The 25,021-nt window shown below is 47.1% G+C and overlaps 1 protein-coding gene across 1 annotated transcript in view; it reads left to right on the top strand.

Annotated features, from left to right (window-relative positions):
* LOC109516315 (microtubule-actin cross-linking factor 1-like) overlaps positions 1–24,615 on the top strand; it is a 137,177-nt gene extending 112,562 nt beyond the window's left edge. The window contains exons 78-120 of the mRNA XM_019870778.1: positions 1,126–1,287; positions 1,367–1,537; positions 2,150–2,316; positions 3,435–3,594; positions 4,671–4,997; positions 5,353–5,437; positions 5,615–5,841; positions 5,928–6,134; positions 6,261–6,488; positions 6,744–6,962; positions 7,202–7,405; positions 7,911–7,919; positions 8,473–8,698; positions 9,123–9,349; positions 9,540–9,662; positions 9,806–9,907; positions 10,013–10,114; positions 10,326–10,499; positions 10,612–10,767; positions 11,413–11,610; positions 11,725–11,853; positions 12,097–12,279; positions 12,348–12,503; positions 12,585–12,791; positions 13,073–13,192; positions 13,270–13,439; positions 13,744–13,903; positions 14,067–14,261; positions 14,373–14,645; positions 15,351–15,539; positions 15,685–15,793; positions 15,947–16,134; positions 16,278–16,440; positions 16,610–16,764; positions 16,950–17,024; positions 18,072–18,089; positions 19,095–19,212; positions 19,655–19,717; positions 19,954–19,986; positions 21,332–21,540; positions 21,991–22,095; positions 23,172–23,274; positions 23,460–24,615. Of these exons, the coding sequence (XP_019726337.1) occupies positions 1,126–1,287; positions 1,367–1,537; positions 2,150–2,316; positions 3,435–3,594; positions 4,671–4,997; positions 5,353–5,437; positions 5,615–5,841; positions 5,928–6,134; positions 6,261–6,488; positions 6,744–6,962; positions 7,202–7,405; positions 7,911–7,919; positions 8,473–8,698; positions 9,123–9,349; positions 9,540–9,662; positions 9,806–9,907; positions 10,013–10,114; positions 10,326–10,499; positions 10,612–10,767; positions 11,413–11,610; positions 11,725–11,853; positions 12,097–12,279; positions 12,348–12,503; positions 12,585–12,791; positions 13,073–13,192; positions 13,270–13,439; positions 13,744–13,903; positions 14,067–14,261; positions 14,373–14,645; positions 15,351–15,539; positions 15,685–15,793; positions 15,947–16,134; positions 16,278–16,440; positions 16,610–16,764; positions 16,950–17,024; positions 18,072–18,089; positions 19,095–19,212; positions 19,655–19,717; positions 19,954–19,986; positions 21,332–21,540; positions 21,991–22,095; positions 23,172–23,274; positions 23,460–23,695 (6,831 nt within the window). The 3' untranslated portion in view covers positions 23,696–24,615. The remainder of the gene's footprint in view (positions 1–1,125; positions 1,288–1,366; positions 1,538–2,149; positions 2,317–3,434; positions 3,595–4,670; positions 4,998–5,352; positions 5,438–5,614; positions 5,842–5,927; positions 6,135–6,260; positions 6,489–6,743; positions 6,963–7,201; positions 7,406–7,910; positions 7,920–8,472; positions 8,699–9,122; positions 9,350–9,539; positions 9,663–9,805; positions 9,908–10,012; positions 10,115–10,325; positions 10,500–10,611; positions 10,768–11,412; positions 11,611–11,724; positions 11,854–12,096; positions 12,280–12,347; positions 12,504–12,584; positions 12,792–13,072; positions 13,193–13,269; positions 13,440–13,743; positions 13,904–14,066; positions 14,262–14,372; positions 14,646–15,350; positions 15,540–15,684; positions 15,794–15,946; positions 16,135–16,277; positions 16,441–16,609; positions 16,765–16,949; positions 17,025–18,071; positions 18,090–19,094; positions 19,213–19,654; positions 19,718–19,953; positions 19,987–21,331; positions 21,541–21,990; positions 22,096–23,171; positions 23,275–23,459) is intronic.
* Positions 24,616–25,021: the final 406 nt, after the last annotated feature.

The following is a 25,021-nucleotide window of genomic DNA, read 5'->3' as shown; positions in this document are numbered from 1 at the left end:
CGCGCGCTGCCGCGCCTGGTCCGCCCCCCCCCCCCCCCTTTCCTCGCAATGAATAATACACTCGTCCCTTCTTTGGTATTTCCTTGTGTTTATTCAACAAAATAGTCGCCAGATATGACGTACTATCACTCGTTTGGCAGTCAACTCTTGTATACAGGCGCTACTCAGATTCTACATTGTCCTGTTTGGTGTCCACCAAATGTACACACACAGTTGTACATTTGTGCATATGTATTCAGGTATTTGTGGCCGACACAATGGGTGCAAATGTTGGCAACTTTATCTTTTTCCAGCCAGCCCTTTTACTCTCCTCCCGTCCCCCAATAAACCCCTTCTATCTCCCCCCCCCCCCCCCCCATCCCCACCCCCGTCCTCCTGTCTGTCTTCAGTGCGTCTGTCATTTCATAGGTGGCGTCTATACGCGGAGATATGATAGGGGTGCATGTGCAACCGTTTCCTATGTGGCAGTTGTCATTTCTTTCAGTGAAGCCGAGCGAGCCATTAACTCATTCAATCTCAGCCATTTTGGAGCAACCCCCTCAATCCCAGCGTTTTACTGGATTTTGACTGATCTTGCAAGGCCCACAGAATATTTGGTTCTAATGCTATATAAACATAAAGTTTGGACTCTCTTCTTTCAGCAAAAAAAAAAAATGTTTCTATCTTTTTCCATTCTTCAGCAATCGGCATTACAAAATGGCTAAGTTTTATGGAAATGGCGATTCCTGGGCAAAAAACGGAGAAAAAGAGCTTTTTGTAAAAACGTGCATTTCAATCACGTGAGGCACCACTGCCACCTACTGGTCGCTTTTTTTACAAGATTTACAATGCAAACGGCTTATTCTCATTCACAGATTGCATCAGACCCTCTGCCTTTCTATGACGCAAAAAAAAAAGACTTAGACGTACAAGTACGTCCTTGGTAGGCGGGGCTTAATTTTAAAAAGACTTAGAAGTATGTATTGTGGAATGAAAGAGTTAATAGCCCCAATTTGAGTTGTGTCACTTGACTCAAGTCGGACTGAGTCAAGTTGTAGGAATTTGGACTTGCTTGGGTAGAACTTATTCATGACGTGACTGGAAAGTGCTGACTTCACTCGACTCTTTCTCTGTCCGAATCATCAGGCTCTGGAACGTGAGCAGGTGGACGGCGTTCAAGTCAAGCTGCAGCATGTCAACGCCGTAGGCCAGGGTCTGATCCAAAGCGCTGGCAAGAACACGGACACGCGGGCGCTGGAGCATGACCTGGACGAAACCAACCAGAGATGGAACTCGCTCAACAAGAGGGTAATGAGAGAGTCCACGCAAGAAAAATTGTGTACCAACCAACCTCCGGAAACAAAATTGTATCCGTGTGTTCCTACAGGTGGCCGAGAGGATCGCTCAGCTGCAGGAGGCCCTGTTGCATTGTGGGAAATTCCAGGATGCCCTGGAGCCGCTGCTCAGCTGGCTGAGCGACACAGAGGAGCTGGTGGCCAATCAGAAGCCGCCGTCGGCTGAGTACCGAGTGGTCAAGGCCCAGATCCAAGAGCAGAAGGTGGGACCATGATCATAGTAAAAAAAAAAAAAAATTAACACAATGTTGGTGCTCAAAGCTGTCACCATTGCTTGTTTTGATGATCATCGAGCAACCGCCAATGTATGTGAATAATCATGAGGTCATCGCAATTGCTCGTTGGTGATCATGACAAAAATTGGAAGATAATAGCACTTAGCAGACAGCCAATAAGGTCACTCTGATGGCAAAATTAACAATTGTATGGGACTTTTTTTTTTAAATGTCAATTTTTGAATTTGAAATCCTGCTAAAATCCACGAGGCATCCACATGGCATTCCGTGATTGCTATCACGACGTGTTATTCCAACTGATCGTCCTTCATGAATTTGTTTCTCATTGATGTCATCGCTCAGCATTGAATGGAACCATTTGACCGGGCAAACAAGCACAGAACCACAATGGAGAAGTCGAGTAATGCTGTCATGTGTTTATCCAACATCCATTTCCTGTGTTTGTGACCTGGGGAGTGCGTTTAGATACTAATCACATTTGTTTACATCCACCACTAGGATGATAGAGAGATGAGAATACTTTGCTTCTTAATGAACATGGCGCTTGGTTTCTTACACTCTTCTATGTTGGCCGTCCAGCTTCTCCAGAGGCTGCTGGATGACCGGCGGCCCACAGTGGAGATGATCCGCGCCGAGGGCGAGCGCATCTCATCCACCGCTGACGCTCAGGACCGAGAGAAGATACAGATGCAGCTGCAAAGTCTTGCCGAGAGGTGGAGCGACCTCCTGGACAAGGCCAGCTCCAGGTAGCGCCAGCTCCAAAGCCTAATTGTGGTTCCTCTCATTTGTTTTCGAAGGACATGCTTCAGAGAAGGCATTTTTGTTTGTTTTGCTTTGGTTTCTGCGCCGAATAACTTGTTTGCAAGGTCATCACGCAAAGACACACACCAGAAGGCAAAACAATTGCAAATAGGGTGGGCCACGTAACATCTGGTCGGCTCGTGATGAGCATAAAGTCTCTGGATTCTCTTGAAACACTCAAAATGCTGCGAAACCAAGAAACGGCCTCTTGAAATTGGTTTGTTTTGTCATTGTTATTTTGAGACCAAATAAAGGGCCTATTTAGAAGGCCTTTCAGTATTACAAAAGGGTACCACCTTTCACGCATTTGATTTTTCAAATCAACCCCCGAAGCTCGTTCCGCTTTGCAACATGAAATGTGGTAGGCGTGTCCATCACAAAACCCCCCAAAAAGGTGACTGGAAGCCATGCCTGAAAAGACACAGACAGAACGTTCAGACGTTTTGCCTTGAAGCAACCATTTGGGCTAATTTTGTCTGTTTCCAGTCATTCTTCAGGACTCCCTCCGAAAAGCATTTGTCCAATTGCTCTCGAATGTGGCGCAACCATACGGGACAGATGGATGTTGTTAAATTGTTTTAGTGCTAAGCACTGCGTCTGGGCGGACCGTGGTTGGCAAAGTTTGAACACCCGTCATAAAACGGAACAATCAACCAACTATGGTTTTTAAAAATTCAGCCCCTGTAGCCAGTTTTACTTGGCAATGTGAAACTTTGTAAACACATCTATTATGAGTAGACAGAGTTGACTCTTTTTAATTTAGCATTGTCTTTTGCCCAGTTTTTTTTTGTCTCCTCTAGCTCCTTTTGTATTCAAGAAGTTGAACAAATTACTTTCTTCAGGCTTGTGATTGACTAGAATGGCCTCCTAATTGGGGGTTATCGTGCCACGTGTTGCTGTGGCACCTACTTAACACCTTCTAATTGCCTCAGAACATAAAAATAAGTTGGCTCTTGTTGTGTCGACGGTTATCTTATGCGCACACACTTGAACCGTTTCTGAAACAGCTGGGAGGGCAATAAAAATGCCCATAAAAATCCTCTCCCCCATCTTTCGGCGTCAGGCAAAGGCAGCTAGAAGAGCTGCAGGTGTTGGCGCTCCACTTCCACGAGGCTCTGGAGCCGCTTGGCGAATGGCTGAGTGCCACCGAGAGGCGCGTTAGCTCCGCAGAGCCCATGGGAACCCAGACGGCCAAGATCAGCCAGCAGATTGTCAAACACAAGGTACCCCTGTACAAAACACTCCTGAGAATGCTCCAAAGTGGTTTTCACAACAGAGCCAGGGTGACATGTGAAAATGGCTGAGACACACACACACACACACACACACACACACACACACACACACACACAAACCTCGTACATGTTGTTCATCATTCTCAACAGTAACCGCCTTAAAGGTTGCGTATCAGTGTGTTCGTTCATACTTCATATAGCCAGAATAAATGAAAAAAATGTGACATTGCCTGCTTTTGGCTGGAACTCTTAGCGGCAAAGAGGGCAACCCTTTGCTGCTAGTAAAAAATCTAATTAGATTTTGACTCCCTGTTGGAAGTTAAGTGTGGTTTTGGCTTGCCAAAATAGTGAAACTGTACTGTTTGTCATTTATTAATGATGACAGCAACATTGTTAATAGATGACAAAAGCCTTCAGTTGGCGAGAGAATGAAAGAGAGAGATGAAAGATAGCTAGCTAGGTAGAAAGCTAGCTAAATTGAAGTTCAAGCTACTTCTGAAACTTATCTCGGGGCGGTGTTAGATTGCCACGGCGGCAATATTCACATATGAACACTCACATATTAATTATATAGTACAACCAAAATACTAACAAAAACGGCAACAATGAGGAGGGATTAAAAATTCAAATATAATCTAAACAATAAAAATCTGAAGATCGAGGTGTTGAATGGTGAAAAAAAGTCTGAAAAAAATGGACATGAAATGAAAATGAATGAACATGAGCCATAAAACTTCATATACATTGTTTTCCCATTTGTGGGCTTTAAATTATACTTTATATATTGTTGTGTTACTTTTCATTCGTCATTATGATTTTCAGTTTTATGATTTTTCATCTGCATGCTCATTTGTTTGTCTCCATCTTTTGTTCTCTTTTCCATTACCTATCCCCTTCCATCAAACACGCACGCACGCACGCACGCACGCACGCACGCACGCACGCACGCACGCACACACACACACACACACACACACACACACACACACACACACACACACACACACACACACACACACACACACACACACACACACACACACACACACACAAAACCCTCCCAGGCCATCCAAGATGACGTGTGCGCCCGCGAGTCCGACGTGGCCCGCCTGCATTCCCTTAGCCAATCGCTGGCTCCGCTCAGCTGCGCATCAGACCGTGATTGGCTGGGCGATCGGGTGGAGGCGGTGCAATCGGGCCACGCCCAGCTTTCTGAGTGGTGTGCACGGCGGGCGGCGCTGCTGGAGCAGGCGCTGGCCAACGCTCGTCTCTTTGGAGAGGACGAGGTGGAGGTTCTCAACTGGTTGGCTGAAGTGGGCCAGCGGCTGGCGCTGGTTTCGGTGTACTGTTACCGGGCTGACGCGCTGGCCGAGCAGCACAAGCACGCGCTGGTACGACCGCGACGGGCGGAGAAAAATATAGCGGATGGAGTAACATTGCAAAAACTGGAGTTAAAAAAAAGGAATAAAGTAATGGCCAAAGAGTATACAGTATTACTTAATTCAGTGATATGCGGGGGGCCCTCTTGTGGTATGCGAAAGAATGACTGAATTCAATGTTGAAATTTTATGTGAGCGTCTTATTTGTAATCCAGTGTATTACATTAATTAAATTCAGATCTGTTATATTTAACTTTCATGTATAAAACTGTACATTTACGTCTAATTCAATTCAGGTCTGTTATATTTAACTTTCATGTATAAAACTATACATTTACATCTAATCAGACCTTTTTTTGTCCTTCAGTCTCTAAACGAGGAGATTGTAAGCAGGAAGAAGACAGTGGACCAGGCCATCAAGAACGGACAAGCACTACTCAAGCAGACCACAGGTGGGTGTCCGGTGGTTTTCGCGTATCCAGTCCTTCAGAGGTTCTTGGTTCTTTCTGTAGTCCTTGGTTCCCCAAACCTTTAGTTAGCTCTTAGTTTTGTTGGTCTTCGCTGATCCAAGCCTTCAATAGTTGTTGGTTCCGGTTAACCTGACTGCCCAGCTGGTCTTCCTCCCACAGGTGAAGAGGTCCTGCTGATCCAGGAGAAGCTCGACGGCATCAAATCTCGCTACGCCGAGATGACCGCGGGCAGCAGCAAAGCGCTGCGCACGCTGGAGCAGGCGCTGCAGCTGGCCACGCGATTCGCCACCGCCCACCATGACCTCAACCAATGGCTCGACACCGTGGAAGCAGAGCTCAACGATGTGGAGCCCGACGCCTCGCTCGCCTACCAGGAACGACAGAAGGTAGCGTTTCTCAATTACAAGATTCCGTTTCTTTTTATCATTTTTTTTTTCTTTGTATTCATTGATATTTTCGTCTTATTTTGTAGGAGTTGAAGAAAGTGTCAGCTGAGAAGCGGCTGGTGTTGGACACCGTCAATGAGGTGGGCAGCGCCCTGCTGGATCTAGTGCCCTGGCGAGCCCGCGAGGGGCTGGACCGACTGGTCGCTGACGCCAACCAGCGCTACAGACAGGCGGACGACACCATCACGCAGCGGGTGCAGCTCGTGCAGGCCGCCATCCAGAGGTCGCAGCAGGTAGTGCGGTCTCACTGCCACACTTGCGCTGGCATATTTCTACTTCTTCCACTTGTTTCTAGTTCTTATCACCTTATCGTGTTTTTACTTATACACAGTTGTCCCTGCGTTCCTTTGTTATCACAGTTCGAAGAGGCGGTGGACGCAGAGCTGGCCTGGGTTAGTGAGATGGAGCGCAAGTTAGCATCGCTGGGCCCGCTGAGCCTGGAGCCTGACGTGACGGTGGCCCAGCTTCAGGTCCAGAAGGCCTTCAACATCGACATCATCCGCCACAAGGACACCGTGGACCAGCTGCTAGCCACCAGGGATGACATCCTGGAGACTTGCAGCGAAACCCAGAAGGATGCGCTGAAGGTGGGGGGAGGGGGGGTGGGGACCAGAAACTGGTCCATTCACATCAATTATAAGCTAGACCAGTGGTTCTACAACTTTTTACACCAAGCACCACTGCAAAAAAAACCCAACTTAAATCTATGTGTATATAGCACATGTACTGTAGGAGATTGAAAGAGTGTTTAAGTCACCTTGAAGTCACCGTTACTTTCCTTTTTTAAAAAAAATAAATAAAAATACGTTTTCATTCCTATGGTACACATTCTTCTCCTTCAGGTGAAGACCGACTCCTTGAGTGCCCGCTACGACGCTGTCAACCAGAGCCACAGCGGGCGCTTTGCGGCGCTGGAGCAGGCTCAGGTGCTGGTGGCCCGCTTCTGGGAGACCTACGAGGAACTGGAGCCGTGGCTGGGTGAGACCGAGACCCTCATTGGGCAGCTGCCGCCACCCGCCATCGACACGGACACCCTGCGCCTGCAGCAGGACCAGATGAGGGTAAAAACATCTAATTCCAATCATAACAGGAAAAACTGTTTTGAATAGTCGGAAAAATAATAATAAAGGCGAACCTCTTTTCAACATACCCCGTTTACGTTTCCACCATTATAACGTTCATTTTTCAAAGTCCCGATTTTACATCATTCATTTTCCATTTGCCGAGTTTGCTTAACGACCAGATTTTTCCCCCCAAAATCGTGAAAAGGCCTTTTTTGTATTTCTATGTTGACGTTCAGCTGCTGAGAGAGTCCATCGCCGAGCACAAGCCGCACATCGACAAACTACTGAAGATCGGACCCCCGCTGGCCGAGCTGAGCGCCACTGAGGGCCCGCGTGTGACGCAATGCTACGCCGAAGCCGAGCGCCGCTACCTGGCAATTAAGGAGGAGGTGAAGAGTCGCGCGGCGCTGCTGGACGAGGCCGTGTCGCAATCCGCTCAGGTAGGACGAACCCCGAGGGAAGTGTGACCGCTCAACAGCACGACTGTGTTTTTTTTTTGGGTGATTGTGATCAAGACTTGAATGTGTCGTTCTATTTTGCTTGAGCTCATAAGTTGCTGCCAGAGGTGGGTTTGACAATTTTAGAACTTGCTCGGCTAAGACATTTACATAGTGGCGTGTAGACTTTTTCTGTCCGCCTATGACATATGATGATTCCCACCTCCGGTTGCCGCTGTCCATTTTTTTTTGCACTGTGGAGGCATGTTTCCAATTTAACTGGTTGTGTTGTTTCTCCACCCTCCATCCAACCTCCATTTGTCTGTCCCTCCATCCACCTCCACTGTGTCCTAAACCTCCTTGTCTGTCCTTTAACCATCCCAACACGTCCTTTTGTCCCGTCCGCCACACCGTCACGCCCCGTCGGTTGTGTGTTGTCGCCGCATGTCACCACCACCACTTCCACCACCACTTTTCTCCATGGTCACTGCTCACTGCTGTCGCCCAGCTGGTGGAGGTAAGACGGACTGCTTCCTTCTTGCACGCCTTCTCATGCACAAAAATTGGTTGACTTAACCCAAGTATTTTAGTAGTTTTTGTCCTAGTTTATACTGTATTCTTCTGTGTGTGACTTAGTTGTACAATCTGATGGAAATCCACAGCGATGAATTCAATGCTTTTGAGTGATTTTAGAAAAAAAAAATCAAATCAAGATTTTATTGCATTGTTTAAACAAAAGGTGTAAAATGTGAGGCTCACAGCTAAACTCCTTTCTATTTTACCAACCCGACTCATTAAAGATGTTATAAATGTTGAAGATGCAGATGGGATTTGTTTTAAATGGACTTTTAGAAGGCAGAAAATGCCAAAGAAGGTGTCATTTGCAAAATGGATCAATTTGATTTTATTACACGAGTGGAATGTTAGCTGGACAGATCTAAACATTAAATGTAGGGCTTGGTTTTAAAATATTTTTAAAAGGCAGAACCTAGCAAATAAAGCATTCAACTTCATGACTTAAAAAAAAGGGGCAACAGAGTCAATTTAGCTAAGTCCCCAAATCCTTACAGTTCCACGATAAGATGGACCCTCTTCTGGAGACCTTGGAGGCGGCCGTGCAGCGCCTACGTCAGCCGCCTCCGGTGGCGGCCGAGGTGGAAAAGATCCGCGAGCAGTTGGCCGAGCACCGGGCGCAGGGTCTGGAGCTGGACAAACTGCTGCCCAGCTTCTCCGCCCTCTGCGCCCGAGGAGAGGAACTCATCAGCCGGGCGGCCCACGATGATCCAGCTGCCCAGGGTGAGTGAGGACCTCCGGGAAGGCGGAAACTACGAAGTAGCCCACTTGGTTCGGTTGTGTACGTGGGGAAAGCTACAAATAGTGAAAATATGTGAATAACTGACACCCTTCCAAAGGGGTTCGGAATTTTTTTTCAATCACCACCGTTAAATTTGAAAACAGAGCATCATAAAACATCAACACCGCTCTTGTAGCATGTACACAATCATCAGCCTATGTTCCATAAATGACTATATTCTGTAAACAAACTACCATCAAAAGGCTCATCAAGAGTATTAGTTAGCATGCTAGCCTGAATAACACACTAGCAAAGCCGACAAAATCACGAAGGCTTAGTTGATGCTTATTAATTAATGATGCCGATTGTGAAATCATTCTCTAACTGAGATGATCTCTTCTTTCCCACCCCCAATGGCCCCACCAGCCGTTCATTCCCGCCTACTGCGCCTGCGCTCATTGTGGGACGAGATTCGCCAGCGTGCCGAGGAGCGCGAGAGCAAACTCAACGACGTGCTAGACCTGGCCAGCAAGTTCTGGGCAGACATGGCGGCGTTGTTGAGCACGCTGCGCGACTCGCAGGACATCGTCAAGGAGTTGGAGGACCCTGGCGTGGACCCCTCACTCATCAAGCAGCAGATCGAGGCCGCCGAGGTAGGAGAATGTACAGTGTGCACTCCTTACCAGCAGAGGCGCTGTGGTGCATAAAAAGGAATGACAAATCTTTGGTTTGAGTGTTTTTAACTGTTTTTGACTTCTCCTGTATCCAGTATGGATGGAAAGGCCTCTAATTCAAAAGATTATTATCTATATTTTTTAATTTACAAATGTTTGTCCGGTCCAGGCCATCAAGGCGGAGACGGACGGCCTGAGGGAGGAACTGGAGTTTGTCAGGACCCTCGGGGCCGACCTCATCTTCGCCTGCGGAGAAACCGAGAAACCCGAAGTTAAGAAGACCATTGACGAGGTGAATCGCCAACACTTTGTTCACAGCGCCGCGCGGAAGAGTCAGTGCGAAAATTCAAAAAGGACTTAAAGGCTAGACCTTTTGATACTTGTCAAAAGGCCTGCACCCATATGCTTATTTTTTTTTTCTTTGCAACTCCTCAGATGAACGGCGCTTGGGAAGGTCTGAACCGGACGTGGCGAGAAAGGATGGAGAGGCTGGATGAGGCCATGAGCGCCTCCGTGCAGTACCAGGATTCACTGCAGGTGACTGAAAACGCTCCGATGACATCACGAAATTCCTGGTCCAAAGTGTCGTTTTTGAAGCCAACGCCAATGATGCTGGTCGTGATGACTGTGTGTATTTTGTAGTCCATGTTCGACTACTTGGACAACGCGGTGATCAAACTGTGCGAAATGACAACAGTGGGCACTGACCTGGGAACAGTCAAACATCAGATTGAGGAGCTCAAGGTAGGCATCGTGTTATATAATTTCAGAACTCAGTATGAGGTCTTTAAAATGTGAATCGATTAAACGGCGGACACCTGCTATGAATCCACGAACAGTGAGGGTCCTCAAAAAGTGAATTTAATTGCCTATGTTAAGAGTTTGAAGACTCCTAGTTGTAAAAGTAGGGCCCCAACTGACTAAATCTGCCTTTTGTGGCGTTTCCGTCGAGCAGCAGTACAAAGTGGACGTGTACCAGCAGCAGATCGACATGGAGAAGCTGTGCCACCAGGGGGAGCTGCTGCTGAAAAAGGTTTCAGACCAGACAGACCGTGATATGATCCAGGAGCCGCTGACCGAGCTGCGCCACCTGTGGGACAATTTGGGGGACAAGATCACCCAGAGACAGGTATGGGGACCACTCATGATGATCATCGTCATCATCGTCGTGCAACAAGGTGACTTCCACGTCAGAGAAGCTGCTTTTACTGCCACCTGAACTGTTTTATCCTCACCCGCAGCACAAGCTGGAGGCTGCCCTGCTGGCCCTGGGTCAGTTCCAGCACGCCCTGTCTGAACTGCAGGCCTGGCTGAGCCACACATACACCACCCTGGACACCCAGCGACCAATCAGCTCAGACCCCAAGGCCATCGAAATCGAACTGGCCAAACATCATGTACGTTCCTCTACTGATTATTACTTTTTTTTTTCCTACGAGTAGCAATGTGCAATTAATTTGGATGAAAGTGAATTTGTTCAGATGACTACTTTTTCGTTAGCTCAAAGCACGTCACTGCTGCTTTGCATTTCTGACACTAACAACATGACTATGACCAGAGTGGCGTTAAAAAGCACAGTCGGTGCTGACATCACAGCAACTTTTCCGACCCCACCAGCATTTATTTTTCAAAGCAACTTGTTCGCTATCTCACTCACTCACTTGACCAGGCCCTGCCTTTTTCTCGGCATACACTCTCAAAGTTACAGACACTACAGTAGAATGCGAGGATGGCCATCCCAAGTAGTGCACGTAATTGTTTTACAAAAATCAATATTTATAGAATTAATTGATGGATCATTGTTACAATACTTCAGTCTGGAATGAAACGGTTTCAAATATCATTTTGCATCAACATAAATTAAATCACAGAAAGTTGAACAAACAATAAATAAATCTTGTTTTCAATAATATCAATGTGAAAGGTGAGAAAAAAACCCTCAACATTTGATTTCAAGGCCCACCCAGACCCAGCCGAACCGATATTTCAAGTGATTTTTTTCGCTAATTTCTGAGGCTAAAACCCAGAATCCATTGTTTCAGGTTTTGCGCAACGACGTGCTGTCCCACCATGCCACGGTGGAGGCCGTCAACGCAGCGGCCGGCGAGCTCCTGGAGTCGTCCCCGGGAGACGAAGCCAGCCACCTGAGGGAACAACTAGACCAGCTCAACCACAGCTGGCAAAACCTCTTGCTCAAGACGCAGGAGCGGCAGAAGTTGCTCGAAGCCGCCTTGCACCAGGTAAAATCTCAATTTGACTTTATTTCATGTAGACGGCAAACTGCTCTGGGGGAAGACTCAAAAACGACTTGACCTTTGTTACTATTTTGACCCTTTTTCAATGTTTGCTTGTAGGCGGAGGGCTTCCATGGGGAACTGGAGGAGTTCCTCCAGTGGATGAGGCGCACAGAGAGCCAGCTGTCTGCAGCCAAGCCCACTGGAGGCCTCCCCGAGACAGCCAGGGAGCAGCTGGAGCAGCACATGGTGACTAAGCAACATATCAAACTCTTGACTCCTGATTTTGGATGCGTTTTTCAATGGAAAAAGTTGCCTACGGATGCCAAAAAACAAGCACGGAGAGGATCATAAAGCATCAACACCATGCATGTAGCCAGATTCTAGCATTTACACACTCATGAATCCATGTTACATAGACAGTTGTATGCGGTAGTTAAATTATCACTGCATTCAGCCATTCCGCTTACCTTTTATACCGGATATCCACAGGAGCTCCAAGGCCAGCTGACTCTGCGGGCCGATCAGTACAACCGGTTACTGAATGCTGGAGAATCCATGCTTCTGGCTCGCGGTGGAGAGGACGCCGGACCGGGAACCACCCAGACCCAGCAAAACCTGGCCATGCTGCAGAACAAGTGGGCCAGCCTCAACACCAAGATGGACGACCGCCGGGTAAGATGATTTGCCGTTTGACAACATGGTCAGTTTAGGTGTCTGACTGTGAACTGTCAACTGCACAGGCCAAGCTGGAGGAGGCTCTCTCGCTGGCGACGACTTTTCAGACTTCCCTGCAGGACACCATCAACTGGCTGACGCAGGCGGAGCAGACCCTCAACATGGCCCAGCCGCCCAGCCTCCTCCTGGATACGGTCCTCTTCCAGATCGATGAGCACAAGGTAGAGCACGCCAGACGGGATATTTCCGCTCACATAAACACACATGATGTGAACGTGGTTTCCGGCCCGGCCTGTGTTCAGGTTTTTGTCAACGAGGTGAACACGCACCGCGAGCAGGTCCTGGCCCTGGAGAAGTCCGGTTCGCAGTTGCGCTTCGCCAGCTTGAAACAGGACGTAGTCATCATCAAGAACCTGTTGCTGAGCGTTCAGGCCCGCTGGGACAAGCTGGTCCAGAGGTCTCTAGACCGCGGGCGGCACCTGGACGAGGCTCGCAAGAGGGCCAAGCAGGTACTGAATCGGGATTTCCAGTTTTTTTTCCTGCTAAATAATGATGACGTTGGGATTGAGATCATTCCGGCTTCCTTTATCCCTCGACATGGAATTGTGGACAATGGACCTGAATAGTTCCCTTATTATCCATCCATCCATCCATTTTCTAATCCCCTTAGCCTATCCCAGCTGTCTTTGAGCAGCGAACAAGATGCCAGACAATATCAGAAAAAGCGCTACTTTTGTACCTTCGCTTGCATTATTCCTTTTAATTTAAAAAAATCGTAATCTTTCCTCAGTTCCACGAGGCTTGGAGGAAGCTGACCGATTGGCTGGAGGAGGCAGAGAATCGATTGGACTCGGAACTGGAGATCCCCAACGAACCGGACAAGATCAAAGTCCAGCTGACCAAACACAAGGTCCAGGAATCCTGTCAGCACTGAGGTCCCTCCCATCGGACGTCCTTCCTCACGTCCTGTCTCGCTTGGTCTTGCAGGAGTTCCAGAAGGCGCTGGGCTCCAAGCAGCCCGTCTACGACACCACGGTGAGGTCTGGCCGGGCCATGCGTGATAAAGCTCAGCTGCCGGCCGACACCCAGAAACTGGACCATCTGGTGGGCGAAGTCCGCGACAAATGGGACACAGTCTGTGGGAAGAGCGTGGAGAGGTTAAAGGAGATTTTTTATTCAAATTTTCATTCAGTTGTGTAATTAAAATGTATGATTTCATTTAAAAATAATAAATTTTATTAAATACTTGAATTTAATTTAAAATATATACATTCAACATTTTTTTCCATCCATTCATTGCTATTATTTTACTCAGTAGGTTAATTTATTACAATGAAATGTGTTTTAATTAATTACAATTTAAAAACGCATTTCATTACATACTAGTCCATTTATCTCATATAAATATCCAAATTGAAATAAAAAAAAAAAACCAAAAAAATAACAGTTGTCTTCCACCAGGCAACACAAGCTGGAGGAGGCTTTGCTGTTCTCGGGTCAGTTTGCCGAGGCCCTCCAGGCTCTGGTAGACTGGCTGTACCGTGTGGAGCCTCAGCTGGCTGAAGATCTGCCTGTGCATGGTGACCTGGACCTGGTTTCTAACCTCATGGACTCTCATAAGGTGCCCACTTTGTTCTTGCTAAGAAGCCAGCCTGTGCGGCCTCACATAGACCGCGTGCCATTCTTTTCGTGTGTGTGTGTGCGTATGTGTGTGTGTGTGTGTAACGGTCTGACACCCATGATGAGCCTCAATAACACTACCCGCTGTCCGAAACATGTTCCAGGCCTTCCAGAAAGAGATGGGCAAAAGGACGGGGAGCATTCAGGCCTTGAAGCGCTCCGGCCGAGAACTCATGGAGACAGGTCGGGACGACACGGCATGGGTCAAAGTTCAGCTGCAGGAGCTGAGCAACCGCTGGGAGACGGTGTGTGCTTTGTCCGTCACAAAGCAGACGCGACTACAGCAGGCACTCAAACAGGTAAGAAAAAGAAACATTTTTAATGTTTCTTCAGTCACCTAGTAGTTTGAAATGACTGGTCCTCCTGATACCAATAAGTGTTTTTTTTTTTTTTTTGCTGCTGTGTGTCAGGCTGAGGAATTCCGCACGGCGGTGCAGATGCTACTGGAGTGGCTGTCCGAGGCCGAGCAGAGCCTTCGCTTCCGCGGTGTCCTTCCCGAGGAGGCAGAGACCCTCCAGGCATTGTTGCACACCCACCGCCAATTCATGGGCACCGTGGAGGAGAAGAGGGCAGAGGTCAACCAGGCAGCGGGCATGGGCGAGGCCATCCTCACCCTGTGCCACCCGGACTCCATTACCACCATCAAGCACTGGATCACGATCATCCGGGCGCGCTTTGAAGAGGTAAGTCAGCGTGGGGTCCAAAGTATGAATGTCGTCACGGTGGTATCGGGCAGTGATTTTCAACAGGTGAGAGGGTCGGGAAAAAAACAAAAGTCTTTGGTTTATGATGTATCATAGTACCATGTGGCCTAAGTATACATCTTCACACACGTTTCATGTTTTTCATTGGTTGTTATATCTGAGGTCAAGCAGTGTTTATCATGAAAAAAGTATTTTATCACTATATTTGCTTGTCCCGACCAAGTCAAGTCAGCTTTATTGTCAAATATGCTCTATGTGCAACATACAGCACAGATGAAATTTCTTTCCTGTCAACCAGAGTGCAACCACACGAGAGAGGAGCCGCTGCGGATACTCGCTCCTCCATCTACAGAACATAAAATAACAAAATAATACGCAACACATAAGACAAAGACAGTCGTGCAATCTTAACCACTTTTTCTGCATACACTTTGTTGTTTGAAGCAGATGAATGAGGAGAGAATCAAATTGATGACTATGACGTGGAGTTCCCCAGGGCTCAATCCCGCAAAACCTTTTGTTTAATTTGTCCATGCTTTCATTCAGCAAATATTTAATTCCATGGCATTTAGGGGTACAAATGGTATTTATGTGTAACTATTAAGCTTATGGCAGTCTTTGGGGAAAATTCATCCCCTTTAAGTGAAAGCTTTGAGTTTAACACACGTTTGTATGTGGGTATAGGTGCTGACGTGGGCCAAGCAGCACGAGCAGCGTCTGGAGGCGGCACTGACCGAGGTTCTGAACAACGCCAACCTGCTGGAGGAGCTGCTGTCGTGGCTACAGTGGGCCGAGACAACCCTGGCGCAGAGAGACATGGAGCCCCTCCCACAGGACATCCCTCAAGTCAAAGGACTCATTACAGAACACCAGGTCAGCATCTGTACAGGTTCAAATATTCTCATCAATGAGCTGATATCGGAAATTCTGATCAGTGTGTGTCTCAGTCATAGAGTAATCTATGAATTCAGTTCCCAATGTTGTATTGTACCCGATCCAAATGTTCTCTCTGTCTCAGATGTTCATGGAGGAGATGACAAGAAAGCAGCCGGACGTGGACAAAGTGACCAAAGGTTATAAAAGGAAACCCGCTGAACCTCCCAGCAGTCTGGCGGAGAGGAGAGGCCGTGAGTTTCTCACATATATTGATTAGTACTAATGATGCACCGATCGCACTTTTTTCAGACCAAGTATCTGCGTCGTTGTATCAGAACATTTTATGCGTACTGATGTACTTATTACGATTGGTTGATAATTTCTTGACATGATTGGTCCTCTAGGGCGACAACAACAACAACAACAGCAGCAGCAGCATCATCATCAGCATCATCATCATCATCAGGCCTCGATGCAAGTTTCAGGGACCAACCCACGACTCAATCAGCTGTGTGCACGCTGGCAGCAAGTTTGGCTTCAGGCGCTGGACCGCCAGCGAAAACTCAACGACGCTCTGGACAGGTTGGAGGAGGTACAATAGCATCATCGTGGCGTTTATATTTTCATGTCTTGACTAAAACAGGACATGCATGCATGCATGTAGGTCGGTTGTTTTTAATCCCGAAATCAAGTGAAACAGGAAGGATGAACACCTTTGACGTGTGCTCGTTGCAGCTCAAAGAGTTTGCCAACTTCGACTTTGACGTGTGGCGGAAGAAGTACATGCGCTGGATGAACCACAAGAAGTCGCGGGTCATGGACTTCTTCCGCCGCATCGACAAGGATCAGGACGGGAAGATCACGCGGCAGGAGTTCATCGACGGCATCCTGGCGTCCAGTGCGTTCACCACACACACACACACACACACGCACACACGCACACACGACTACAGTTCATTACAATACAGGACAAACACATGAAAAAAATCACTCACATGAAAACTTTTTAATCTCTTTTCATCCTGTTAATTCTGTACATTTTTCCACATTGAATTTTTCCTCTGCAGAGTTCCCCACCAGCAAGTTGGAGATGACGGCGGTGGCGGACATTTTCGACAGAGACGGTGACGGCTACATCGACTATTATGAATTTGTGGCCGCCCTGCATCCCAACAAGGATGCCTACAGACCAACCACGGATGCCGATAAGATTGAGGACGAGGTGAGCGTGCGGACTGGACCAAAGGAGTTGTAATTGCATCCAGATGCCACAAGATGGTGGCAAAGCATCAACGCCCTTTCATTAGCGACTGTTCAATGCAACCAAACCACTTTTCACGCGAGGTTTATGAATCGTACTAGCTTGCATACTAGCATAAATAAATATTTTTGTGTCATGTCCTGCAGGTGACTCGGCAGGTGGCTCAGTGTAAGTGTGCCAAGCGTTTCCAGGTGGAGCAAATAGGGGAGAACAAATACCGGGTAAGCTCAGCCAACTTTTTTGACTTCTCGTGGTTGATGTCCAGAAATGATTTTGTCCACCTTTAGAGACAGTATTGTTTGACCCACTTGTGAATACCGTGACATTTTTACTTGCAACCAAAGGAACCTTGCTAACTAGCTAACCTCCCTGCATTCCTCATGTGTGCGTCTGCACCTTCATGCTTCTCCTCTCATGGTATCAAAGGAGAACATGATTTCATGTACACTTAGTGCTCCCAACCGCAAGTTCTCATCTCATGCTTTCATCACTTGACCTCACCATGTGGTCTCAACGTCATCGTAGAGGATCAGAAATCAAATGCGCACCTCACGCCTCTTAACCATGTGTTTTTGTTTTCATGATAGCAGATGAGAAAGTCATTAAATGTTCCCATCGACGCTCTTGTCTTGACTGTCACCTAGTGGTGTCATCTTATAGATCAAATGTGCACCTCACGCTCTCTCACCTTGTGGTCTTATGTTTGTCACATCGTGTGTGTGTGTGCATGTGTCTGCTCATGTTTGTGTGTCACTCCCACTTCTACTGCGCGTGAATCTCCAGGAGCATATTTGATGCCTTACAGTGCCGCCTCAACTTAAGTGTGACCCGATTTTAGGAGTTTAGAAGGATACGAGTCGCTAGCTTAATGCTAACGCACAATGCAAGACGCCATAGGAGGGCTAACGAAACTAGCTTGAAGCTAGCAACGGTTGTAAACCTTTCAGCAACACGGTTTAAGCGGTCTCAACGCAATGTGGACGTAGCGTACAATTTTCGTGGGCCTATATTCTTTATCCTCTCCGTTGATTACAGTGGGGGGGGGGGGGATGACTCGAGGTACACGGGGTTTGAATTGCATGCGTGGCAATGACCAAATGAAACAAGTCAAGGCGTCACTGTACATGAAAAAAAGGAAAGCGCCTCCACGGGCTTATTGTTGTTTTTATTGTTGTTGTGTTTATTGTTTCAATCGTCATCTCTTTCTTCCTTTCTTTCTTTTGTCCTTTCTATTTTCTTGCGCCGCCTCTGCCGGATATTTTGTGTAGTTCTTCCTCGGAAACCAGGTAACTCACTTCTGATGCTGTCACTGGCCGTGTGAAATCTGCTTCCTCGCAATCAGACAGAAGGAATTTGTCTCCGCTTGTTGGAGTTACTCTCGTATTACTGGAGGGAAGATATGATCAACAGCATGTTGTTTTATTTTCAATTTGAGTGTCGGCAACTCACAAAAACAAAGTAGGAATGCCTGATTGGAAGCAGGTTTCAGCGGCCTTGTGAGTGATAATCCCTCAAGTGTTTTCTGTGCTTTGGACTGACGCTGGTGAAGGAATCAGGCTGCCGGAAGAAATTTCTTCTTCTTCTGCGGTGGGCTCATCGCAGACTTCTGCTTGTATCCCCCCTGCCCCAAAAAAAGTCTGGCGCGTAAGCAATCTGTGGTCCGCTGCATATTCTGTTGTTAAAATGAATCCTTTTTAAGCTTAGAAGTAATATGAAATTAAATTGTATATAAAAAAATTACATTTTGATAAAAGTGACGTATGTAATAAAGGTGCCTTTTTTTCTCAATTTTTTTAAAACGGTTAATACATTTGAATGTTACTTTTTATAGATAGTTACAAGTGGTCACGCAATTTTTCAAGTCAAAATAAATTAGATCACACATTTTTTTTTTGCACATTTTAACTTGAAACTGAGAAATACACTTTTTAAAATATTTGATAATTGACCTTTATTGAATATTGAATTATGTATACTGCTTAAAAAATAAAGGGAAGACTTAAGCAGCCCAATGTAAGCTCCAAGTGTTCCCTTTATTTTTTTGGAGCAGTTTAATTCGCATTTTTCATGAACACCAGCGGCCCTCCTCCTTCCTTCCATCGGACATCCCTGCTGTAAAATGAAACGTCCGATCATGCAAAAGGCTTCCTTCCTTCCGATGGGAGATTGTGGCTGAAAATTGACCTTCCGGTGCATGTTTTGCCTGCATGGCTGCTTGGTTTGGTGTGACTCTCGAATGTATTTCAAGGCCTCTTTGTCTTGACGTCTCATCTTTCCCCCCCCCCGCGCAGTTCGGCGACTCGCAGCAGCTCCGTCTGGTGCGCATCCTACGCAGCACCGTCATGGTGCGGGTGGGCGGAGGCTGGATGGCTCTGGACGAGTTCCTGGTCAAGAACGATCCGTGTCGAGGTAAGTCACACCCCAAAAAAAAATAAATCACAATCCACGGTGGTCTGAATCCAAAGCAGGGAAAGCCGGAATTTGTTGCGGGTTGTCGATGCATCGGTGACCATGCAAAATCGCCATCGCTCACTTTTGGTTGTTTTCACCAAGCAGTCCAGTTTATTTGCGTTCCCATTTAGATACACACGAGTACTGTAACAAGTGCAGTGGTATCTTGACTTTATGACCGTATGTTAACATCCTGGAGTGTGTTGAGCGATATCAATCGGTCTGGCTGGAGGCGGCCGCCTTGCAATTTTAAACGCCTGGTGTGTCCCATCTTCACTTTCTTCTTTGTACTCTTGCGTATTTGATGACTAGTACAAAGTAGTGCATGATGCATGCTCCTTCTTCTCTTTTCTTCCCCCCCTCCCTCCTTTTTTTCCTTCCATTCCTTTCTTCCTTCCAGTTCAACATCCCGGACTTAAGATCCTTCGCTCTGACTCCAGTAGCTCCATCTCATCCCGTATAGGTTGGACGACTTCTCTGGCTCTTTCTTGACTCCTCCCCGTCAGGGCTTTTTCTTTCCCTCATTCTTTTCGTTTGTTGGTTTTTGCTCGCCGATGCCACGACTAATGTTGTGATCCCTTCGATTCCCACGTCGTCGTTTGTCCTGCCAAACCCCCGCCCCCCCGGCCACGCGTTAGGTTGCTGCTGTGTGTTTGTGTGCGCGTCTGGTTGTTTCACATTGTCTCCTGTCTCTCTCAGTGGCAGTCACTCCAGGCTATTTCTGCTGCAGAGGTATCTACCCTTCCTCCTCTCTCTCTCCCCATCTGTCCATCCTTCCATCCGGCTGTCTGACCATTCACTCACTGTCCATCTTAATTCACACAGCTGACTGTCGAGACAGTATGTGCGTGCGTGCGTGTGTGTGGTGTCTTTTGCAGTTGCGATCATATGGATGTTGCCGCCGCTCGCTCAAAGGCCCGCCCGGGTTTTCGAAAAATTTGGCAATACATCTTGTTGTTGTTTAAGTTGCTTAAGACCCGGCCGGGCAGGCTGCCTGCCTGTCTTTCAACATGGCTCCTCTCAGATTTTCAATGGAGATTTAAGAAAAAAAGATTTTTTTTGTCCACGTTATAAGCTTATGTCCACCCAAAAAAAAAAAAAAAAACACGTAAATGTATAAAAGCACTGATACGCACTCCTCGAACAGTTGTCGCATAAGACACAATCACTGAGAAATTACTCCACACTCGCATACAGTAGCTGCGCACAAGTTGTACTATTGATTTAGATTTTTTTGGGGGGTGAGGGGGCCATACAATTGTCATTTAGTGACAAACACTCCTCGCCCGTGTGCCACTTCGATACATACCACCCACCTATGACAGAATGTCGATGTACGAAGTGCTCCTCGTGGTTCTGGTGACACGCAAGCTAAAAGTGCTGCACTGCTGCTTACCTCCTGCATCTTGACATTCCTGTGCACTTTTCATGAAACGTTCTTCTCGCCGCTCCTTTTGAATATTATTAATATGAATTGTTGTGATGATGTTTGTAGCTTCTTCGGGCTTGCTGTGTGCTTGATGGGGGGGCTGCCGCACTTTGTGGGATCACAGAAGGCTGCTCATTGAATAGAAACAATCGTTCAAAATGAGAGCCCACCCGCCCAAGCACGTGCAATGCTTCGAAACAAGCGCTCACTGCAATGGAATTAACAGTGCGCTCATGTCTGTCTACTTTTATCTTGATTGTTGTTGCAATTATTTTATTAATTCAATTCATTGGATTTCTTCATACACATTTTTTTTACATTCATAGCAGTGTGAACTATATTTTTTATTTATAATTCCCCCTTTTAAATATTACTCTTACAAATATAGCCCAAGAGTAACAGCGTGAGTCCACCTTCTCGTGGGCTCACCGCTTGTGGGAGGGGCCAAAGGGATTCATTTTTTTCTTACTACATTTTGCATATTTTTATTTACAAATGATTTTTTTAAACTAATTACTTTGGCATGTTTATTTGTATTAAAAAAAAAAAACAATTATTAGCTGACCGCCTACTTCCGGCACTCTCCCATCCTCTGCCCCCTGGAGGGTCGCCTGACGTTTGCGCCTTGCCGTTGTGCTTGCGTTGCAGCACGCGGGCGTACCAACCTGGAGCTCCGAGAGAAGTTCATCCTTCCCGAAGGGACGCCGCAAAGCGTGTGCGCCTTCCGCTCGCGCGGCCGCCGCTCCAAGCCCGGCTCCCGCAATGCCTCGCCCACCCGCTCCTCGTCCTCGGCCTCCCACAGCGGCGCCTCGGCACCCTCCACGCCGGCCACGCCGACCGCATCGGCCTCAACTAGGGTAGGTGCTATCGCCTTTTTTCCTAAAGCCTAAGTGTAGTGTTCGATGTTAACATGTTTTTCTCTCGTCGTCGTTAATCTTCCTTCATGCTTTTCTTTTTTTTTTCTAATTTTCTGATCAATTAAACTTAATTTTATAAAATCTTTTCTCACACAATTAAACTGTTAAAAATTGCTCGCTGGCCTCCGCATCTTCTGCTTTGCTCACCGTTGGCGACACATCCACTTCTCTCCGCATCACCTTTTCGCTCCTCGCAACTTCTCGTCTTCCTTCCTTTCTTGCTGTCCATCGTTACCTTGCTCCTTCCCGTCTTCGGTCCTGTCCGTCTTTCTTCTCTCTGCTTGCTTCCTTCATTGCACCCTGTCTGTCTTTCCTGCTGCCCTCGTCGCTACTTCCTGGCTCCCGTTGCCTGCGTCACTATTTCCTGCCCCTCCCCCCACCCCCACTTAGTCATCACACACTCACTCTCGCGACTACGCCAAGCCGTGGTTGACGCATAGTAAAAGTGCGTCGGCGACCAAGTGTCAGTGCTGCCCGGATGTCAGCGGGGACGAGGTAACAACACAAGACCCACGCAGACATAACATCCACCTGCTTCCCGCCTTAGCCCTCTTGCTAAATGCTGACCGCACTCTCCAAGCCAATTCATAAAAAAACAAACAAAACATATATATTAATTAATTAATTCCAATTATTTTGTTGCAGCTCTTATGAATCATTCATGTGTGTATGAGCGAGATACTCGTCCTGTTCTGTATAATAATTATTGCTCTTTGCTTTTCTAATAGTTAAGTACCGTATTGGCCCGAAGACGGTGTTTTTTGCATTGACTTAAGACTGAAAAAGTGGGGGTCATCTTATATTCGGGGTCTAGACATTAAACCCATTCACGACGCTAGATGGCGCCAGATACCATTGAAGCGAATGCTGAACTTGACTCCCCAGGCCAAAATGAACCCGTCATGAAGAATAAAAATAAAAATAGCGGTAAGAAAGAAAAGAGAAGAAAATAATAGAAGAGATAACAGAAAATGGAGAAACGTAGCGACAATCTCGAGAAAAATGGGGCGAAGATCGGCCAGGTTAACAGGCAGCTGAGAAGTTATGGTGTAAACTTCAAGATGCTTTTTCTCTCAAATATATTGTTATAATCATTTGTTTCAGATGTACTGTAATTATTTTCTGTCTAAAAAATAAATTGGTGTTCAAAAAGTATTTTTTTCCAACTTGAGTCTTGAAAAAGAGGGGGTCGTCTTATAATCAGGGCCATGTTATATTCGGGCCAGTACGGTATTTATAGCCTTTTTTTTTTTTTTTTTACTTTGAATCACTTTTACTAATTAGAATCATACATCCCAATTTTTTTTCCTCTTACGATCAGGTTCAATTTCACTATTTATGTCTCCTATTCATTATCGAGTATTTCTTACTATTACCGTTTGAAATCAAAATAATACTTTGTTTTGCAACTATTTTTTGCAATTTATTATGACTATTGCTTTCTCCTATTACCATTATGATGTCGAATATTAGGATGATTGTGACAGCACACACACGCACACTTATTGCTCTTGAATTCAGTCGTGAACAAGACAGCGTAAGCCGACATTCGTCGCCTCTTCTTCGCACAGGGGGCGTCGTCGGGCTCCAAGCTGAAGCGTCCGACCTTCCATTCCAGTCGCGGCTCACTGACAGGTGAAAACGGCGGGTCGACGCACGCCGCCAAACGAAGTGGTGAGACCCCAGCACCCTGCTTCACATTGCAGAGGTCACATGACTTAGGTCGGCGTGATTTTTTGCCGTAGTCAATTGGAACTTGTTTGCAAATGTGAAGATTAGGACTTTGGCATATGTGACATATTGCCGCCTCTCTCAAATTGTGAATATTGTCCCCAACGCTTTCCCATCTCCCTCGGCAGATCCGAAGCGAGCCGGGTCTTCGGCGAGCGGTCCCACTAGCCGTGCGGGCAGCCGCGCCAGCAGTCGTCGAGGGAGCGACGCGTCCGATGCCTCGGAGCTGCAGGACTCTCGCTCTGTCTGCTCAGACGCGTCCGACACCCCGCGGAGGCCCGGCGGTGGCGCCAAACCCTCCAAGATCCCCACCATCAGCAAGAAGACCCCTAGTCCCAAACCACCCACGTCCAGCAAGAAATAAAACAAGGGTGGGGGGAGGGGGGAATGTCTTCCTTTCGCACGGTGGCGGCCCTCTCTCATCGGTTGCTGGCATCCCATTTTGTCTCGGATAACAATTTGGGAGAGGCCGTTTTGCAAGCTTCTAGGCGTGTGTGTCACTGCAGCAAGAAATCAGACAAACAAGAAAATGGTCTAAAATGGGGGACCAAAAAAAAACAAAAAACTTTGGCTTGGAGGCTAGCAAATATGCAACATGTGACACCACGCGGAACACTCAGGGGAATGCAGGGGCCGCCACCCAGATTGAGGGCAACCTCACCACCACCACCACCAACCGGGACAGGGGCGGCTGCCCCACTTTGGCCTTGCCCCACCCCCAAAAAAAAAAAAAAATCCCCACAATGGTGGCGGTGCACCACAAGGAGCACTACCTGGCTTCCATCCAAGCGATGGCGCTCGTGGGTCATTTCCCTTTTGTTGCAACACTCGACTGGGAGACAGTTTGACAGCGTAAGCGAGGCTGGACGACAGCTGTATGCCTTACCGCAAATGTAGGTCGGAATTTTGACACTTCTCCCAACTTGGTTGGACTGAAACACCAGGAAGGACACAAACAAAATAAAAGTCACCTCTTGGCTCTCAACCGAAACTTCCAACACCAGGATGGACATGCAAAAAAAAAAATGTTTTTTCGAATGCACTCTGGCCTTTTCTCACCGCTTTCCCTGCGAAACAACATACATTTGGCAGGAGGGGGTGTGGGGGTGGGGGTGAAGTCATCGAGGCATTTTTCTGCCCTAACCGAGGCTGGGCAATTCCGGGACACTATAACCCTTCTTCTGCCATTTAAAGCTGCTCTTGTAATACAACTTTGCCGCTCAGGTGGCGCTAGCGAGTCATTACGGAAGGGGGAGCTTTGTCGACAAAGTTTCATGCCTGTAAAAAAAAAAAAAAAAAAAAAAAACTGCTGCATTCTCCTGCCTTTCTTTCTCCACCGGGTTCTGTCCCACACAAGACAGAATTGGCCGAGGGGGACGGAGTCAACGTGGCGATTTTCCGCTGTAACGGAGGTGGGACGACGCCTGTGTGGAAGAGGCTTCTGACATACCGGGACGGGGGTGTCAAGTTTTGACACCTGACACTCCAATCTCCCCGCTCCTTTCTCTTGCCTGTTACGGAAGGTTTTCCATGTTACTTCTTTCTGTTAATTTATAATCCTTTTTTTTTTTGTTTGTTTATCTTGAAATCTAATATTTAATGAAGTTGGCAGGAGGTGATAAACAGGTGCGTTTGTCTCGTGACCAATCATGTGGACTGCATGGAAAGAGAGCAGCAGCAGCGGCAGAGA

The sequence above is a fragment of the Hippocampus comes genome, unplaced genomic scaffold (genome assembly GCF_001891065.2).
Source record: "Hippocampus comes isolate QL1 unplaced genomic scaffold, H_comes_QL1_v1.1 scaffold35, whole genome shotgun sequence".
Lineage (NCBI taxonomy): Eukaryota > Metazoa > Chordata > Actinopteri > Syngnathiformes > Syngnathidae > Hippocampus > Hippocampus comes.
The sequence above is the reverse complement of the archived record's forward strand: the minus strand, read 5'-3'. Positions and strand labels throughout refer to the sequence as shown.